Source organism: Quercus suber, unplaced genomic scaffold (assembly GCF_002906115.3).
Source record: "Quercus suber isolate HL8 unplaced genomic scaffold, Cork oak 2.0 scaffold_931, whole genome shotgun sequence".
Lineage (NCBI taxonomy): Eukaryota > Viridiplantae > Streptophyta > Magnoliopsida > Fagales > Fagaceae > Quercus > Quercus suber.
In genome coordinates, this window is record NW_027070354.1 from 19,969 (window position 1) to 26,048 (window position 6,080).

Sequence of the window (6,080 nt, forward strand, 5' to 3'; positions counted from 1 at the left end):
GATTCAAGGAACCTCTCGTGGATTTGAGATTTACTACTCAGAAACTAACAGTTTAGTTTCTATCAATCAAATAGAGCATCGTATATGCTTTCTTCAGGCTTTCAAGACATCACTATTACCCTTTCTTTTTTTTATCAAAATTACATTCATACATGCATAAATCATTCATTTTTCTTAAAATTTTCAGACTTAGAAATTTTAGGGCTTTTTATGATTTTGGGTGTTTTGATTTAAAATGATGAATGAATTTTTGTGTACACATGATTCCTATGCTTTAATTTAAAATTTTTCATGGTTCTTGAAATTTTTTGAAATTAGGGTTCATGTGTTGTTGAAGAAATTGGGGATTTTGTTCAATTGGGCTAAATTGGATAAAATTAATCCTTGTTATTGATTGATTGTTTGTTTATAACATGTTCTATACTTGTTGTGATGATCAATTTCTCAATTTGTGTGTTTTTAAAAAATTAGAGTTTATGTTCTTCATAAATTGGGGACTTTTTATAAAATTGGATTTTCTTAGTCAATTTTCAAAATTCTGTGATTTTGAACACCTCAATGCATTAGTTTCATGCATCATTTGAGCCAATGCATCATGCATCATATAGATTTTCAAGATTGCATTCCTATATCTTTTTTTATCTCTCTAATGTAGTTTGCCCTTGGTTTTCTTCGTGTTTCTCTTCTATTACTTCCTCTTTAGATCTTAGAAATTGGGCCTAAGAAAACTACTAAAAGGAAAGTGTCTAGGGGTACATCATCCTCTAGTGAACCTTTTGATTCCACTAGGTATCACACCATTGAGAACTTCAAAAAATATGATACCTTGGTCAAATTTGGTCCATTTGGACTGAGAGGAAAGTACATCTAGATGAGTTGGATCCCTTCACTCGGTAAAATCTAGATTCTAGGTGTTGGTTCCCTATTTGTATAGGTTTAGAGTCTCCTTCTGCAACTATAATTAAAGAATTCTACTCTATTTTGTCTGTTCATTTTGCTGTATCTGGTGGTCACTTCTTAACTACATGAATTCAAGATGATGAGTATCCAATCACTAAGAAAGTAGTACCTGATGCTTTCTCTGTTCCTATTGTCCGTAACCTAACATATCCATACACTGATCCTTCCTCTCTCAATGATGTCATGTCACTTCTATGTGGAAAACCAATGACATGGGCAAATAATCCTGGACTTGACACTAGTGAACTGGCCGAAGTGAACTATTTATTGTATAGGATCGCATGTCATAGTGTTTTTCATATTTCTCATATGCATACGATTCCTATGTCAACAGAAACATGTCTAAGAATTGTTTCTATCCTTAGGATCTTAAAGTATCTAGGGTTGTTTGTTCGTCCTCTTCTAAGCTTGTTCATCATATGGCACCTATGGGTTTTGAAGCAAAGCAAAGCACAAAAGAAGACTCTAGCAACAAGTGAAGGAACAAGAAAGTGACAAAGAGTGGATCCTCCTCAAGGAGATGAGCAGATTGATCCAACAGTTGTTGCTGATGAGGATGCTCCTGCTACTAGCACATCTAGAGATTCACCATCTCTCCGCTCCATGATAGAAAGAGTGCTTGAGACACAACTGTCACATCACACCATGATAAAGACCTTTTTTACGACTCAAGCAGCTCATGGACAGCTCTTGGACTCACTAAACATGGATGTTACTATTTTTAGTGTTGAGTTCAATTAGTATAAGAGTTCTTTTCCACCACCTCCACTCTCAGATGACTGAGTTGATTGCCTTTGGCAATACGTAACAAAAAGGGGGCAGTAGTAAAGTAGGTTTAGAGAAGATTTCTTGTACTTAGGGGGGTTGTTTGTATTTAGGGGGAGTTCTATTGTTTACATTTTTTTTATTTTATTGTTTATCTTTGTTTAAGCTTTTTCTTTACTGTTTTTATTTTACTTGTTTCATAAACTTGATGATTATGAGATATAATGTTTTCCTTTGGTTTCCTTGTTTTATTTTTGGTTTTGTGGTTCTAAGTTATGCTTTTACTATATTTTCCACACATACCTTAATTGTTTGTTTTCAATATTTTAGGAATTTATAGGTTAATTCTTTTATGATGATGTTGTCTATTATTGCACCTTGTAGATAGTAGATTGTGATTGAATTGTATAGGGCAATTCATTGTAATTGGATTAGTTCTTGAATTGAGAAATTCATGTTGTGTGTAAGTTTTGTCACAGATTGCCAAAGGGGAGAATGTTAGGTTCTAAATATTTAGTCATAAATGTTTAGGAACTATATTTGTTGTATGTTGGCAAACCAAGAACAAAAATATATCTAGTATAAAATCTTAGTGTCTTTGAAGTGTTTTAGCATTGTTCAAGTTGATACAAGTTAAGATTCAAGAACGTACAATCTATAGAAAAAAGAATTGAAAATCTATCAAGCTCGACCAATCAAAGACAAGTCTCGACTAATCGAACTATGATCTGCAAAATTTTAATTGAAGCCCAATAGCACACAGAAACGTTTTGGGTTTGAGTCCAACACTACTAGGTATAAAAAGAAAACCCTAATACATGTTTTTCAAGTCCTGAGAGTTACTCCTATGAGATCTATGAGGTTTTATACTTTCTAACTCTATTAAAAATCTACTAGAGATCAAATCCATGTTGCAGCCAAGCCTTCAACAATTAAGTGTCCCGAAGCTCAAGGCATGAACAGGTGGTTCATGTGAGAACAAATCTAGATCAAGGAAGTCTGTGGAGTTCAGAGTCCAGTTTGGAAATTGTATTAGATTTACTTCAAATTGGAATTCTTGATTGTAAATCTAAACTTAATATAGTGGATTATTCTTTTGGGATGGTTCCCCATGTTTTTTTTTTTTTTTTTTTTTTTTTTTTTTTTTTTTTTTTTTTTTTTACCTTGAAACAAGTTGTTTCATTGGTTTTCTTGAGTCATCACATCATGTGTTATTTAGATTTCCGATGTGCATCCTAATTGTGATGAATGTTTAACCTAGATTTGATTAATTGACCTAAGTAACTACTTGGCGAATAAATTAAGTTAAATATATTGTGTTTTCCAAGGGTCTAAAACTTAACACCAAATAATAATAATAATAACTTACAAGATTTATTGGTGGGATTATAACATATAAGAAATTTTCTAACTTATTGTTTGGATAAATTTTTGAGATCTTATCACTTCAAATATATCCTCTTTTTGCAACTTAGCTCTCTTGGAATCTCACCCCTTACAAAACACCTCAGATTCTATATAAGGTCTAACTATTAAAAGCATGAAGTGATAACCTCAGGAATGAGAGAATCAATGTCTCAAGTTTGATAGATAAGTATGTGTTTGTTTTGTGAGAGGGTGTTCTTCTTATTTATACATGAATCTTGACAGTTATTATTCTTGTTTCTTTGCAATCTGTCACACTATAATTGCTCTAATTCCATAAAACTTAGCTAAGAACCCCTCTGGTAATTAATTGCTGTAACATAACCGTCACCTTTCACCTACCGCTAACTTGCCGTCACTTGATTAAGACCTTGTGAATTTAACTATCATACTTTGGCATTCAATAATATAAGGGTAATTACACTTTTTAACCATAAACTATACCCTATTTTACATTTTGCTCTCCCTAAACTATCAAAATACATGATTAAATGTTCAAAGTTATAACTCTATAACACTTAACCCATTACCATCTTTTCTTCTTTTTTTTTTTTCTTTTTTTTTTTTTTTGAGAATACGAAGTATTGTAACACACACATACGCACAGGAAGTAGCATTAAAACACTAATTTATCCTCTACCCAGAACAGATGGCAAGGAATTATGTGTTACAAAGTTATAACTTTGGGTGGAAGGGGGTATCATGCTTTTCAATAGTTCACAGGGCAAAGTGTAAAAAGCAATACAGTTTAGAGTGGAAAAATATAATTTCCCCATAATATAATACTACTTCTCTTCTCTTCTTCTTTTTTTTTTTCCTTTTTTTGGGGGGAGAAAACTACTTGTCTTATTTTAACGGCTTCGTTTTACTACCAACCAAAAAATGACATTATATTTGAAATATATTTATGCATTTATCTACATATTAAGGCTTGGTTCTAAAAGTTTCTCAAAAAAAAAAAAAAAAAAAAAAAACACTCGGTTCTAAAAATAAAAAAATAAAAAATAAAAAGAATTAATATTTGATACTTTTAATATTGCCATCTGCAAATTATTTAAATAATTTCCCTAACAACTCCCTAACGTTACATGGAAATAATTGATTCTTGTAATTCTGTAAAAATGCATGCAAATCACGCGTTACCAAAAATGTTTTCCTATTAACCATTATCAAATTATTAGATCTTGCCTTTACTAAAAAAAGTCAAACAAAATCAACGCAATAATGGTAAGAAATTCGATTTTGTTTAAAACACAAATAGCGTATCTTCATTTCCGTGTCTCTCATTAAATATTTTCTCTGTTCTCCCCCCATGTAGGGACCTATATATACACTCAAATCCTTTCACCTTTTTATCGTCACAAACAATCAACCAGTCATGGCATCTCTTCACTCCCTTCTCTCATTCGCTGCATTGGCAACTACATTCTCCGTTGTTTTTCTTTGTAGCTTCTCACTCATTGAGGCTTCCAATGGGGGCTTTAGCGTGGATCTAATCCACCGTGACTCTCCAAACTCTCCCTTCTATGACCCTTCAGAAACTCCTTCACAGCGCATAGCCAAGGCTTTGCGTCGTTCCATTAACCGTGTCAATCATTTTAAGCCAACTTCTTCACTCTCTACCAATGCAGCTCAAGCAGATATAATCTCAAATCAAGGTGAATACCTCGTGAAATACTCTGTTGGTACACCACCAGTCCAAATCCTAGGCATTGCTGATACTGGTAGTGATTTGATTTGGCTACAGTGCAAGCCTTGCAATGGCTGCTACAAGCAAACAGCTCCACTTTTTGATCCTACACGGTCAAGCACATACAAAGAAGTTTCATGCTCTTCATCCCAATGTCAGTCTCTAAAAGGAACCTCATGCTCAGGCAGCGATGATTCAAGTTGCTCATACTCTGTGTCTTACGGCGATCAATCTTTCTCAAATGGAGACCTTGCTGTTGACACTCTCACTCTGGGATCAACTACAAGCCGCCCTGTGCCTCTCCCTAAAACTATCATAGGGTGTGGACACAATAACGGTGGAACCTTCAATGCGAACGGTTCTGGGATTGTTGGCCTTGGAGGCGGTGCGGTTTCTCTTGTTTCCCAATTGGATTCTTCTATTGATGGAAAATTCTCCTACTGCTTGATTCCATTAACTTCCCAAGGCGATACCACAAGCAAATTGAATTTCGGTAGTAATGCCGTGGTTTCGGGTTCTGGAGCCGTGTCTACTCCCATAGTCCCCAAAGATATTGATACCTTCTACTACCTAACACTCGAAGCAATTAGTGTAGGCGGAAAGAGAATCGAATTAACCAAGCCTTCCCAATCCGGAGATTCAGCAGAGGGCAATATTATCATTGATTCAGGCACAACATTGACAATATTGCCATCAGAATTGTACCCCGATTTTGAATCAGCAGTAAAAGCCGAAATTGATTTAGCACCTACTGAAGACCCGAGTGGAGTTCTAAGCCTTTGCTACGAGTCATCATCAGATGATTTTAAGGGTCCAAATATCACAGCTCATTTCACCGGTGCAGATGTGAATCTGAGTTCGAGCACCACCTTCATCAGAGTAGATGAGCAAGTTGTGTGCTTGGCTTTCGTTGCTGCATCAGATGAACCAGGGTCAATCTCCATTTTCGGTAACTTGGCCCAAGCCAACGTGTTGGTAGGCTATGACGTTGTTAAGAAAACTGTGTCTTTCAAGCCAACGGATTGCACAAAGCTTTAAGATGGAAAATGAAATTCCTCTCTTTATCTGGTGCTTTTCCTTTTAGTTTTTCCTTTCCCCTCGTTTAAATTCGTATGTTTTACGAGTGTAATAAGCATGGATTTGTGAATGAATTAGCTCTAAATTAAAAAGCTTAAATATTTATCCATTTTTCTTATTCACTTTAGTAACAATTTGGTGTCTTTGTTTAAAAACCACATAA

The 6,080-nt window shown here is 34.6% G+C and overlaps 1 protein-coding gene across 1 annotated transcript; it reads left to right on the forward strand.

Annotated features, from left to right (window-relative positions):
- The first annotated feature begins 4,528 nt into the window (after nucleotides 1-4,528).
- Nucleotides 4,529-5,878, forward strand: LOC112029501 (aspartic proteinase CDR1). Its single transcript, XM_024062185.1, has one exon. The coding sequence runs from the start codon at nucleotides 4,529-4,531 to the stop codon at nucleotides 5,876-5,878; it is 1,350 nt and encodes a 449-aa protein (XP_023917953.1).
- The last annotated feature ends 202 nt before the right edge of the window (nucleotides 5,879-6,080 follow it).

Coding starts and splice junctions, on each gene's coding strand:
- LOC112029501 (XM_024062185.1), top strand. CDS start 4,529: ATGGCATCTCTTCACTCCCTTCTCTCATTCGCTGCATTGGCAACTACA.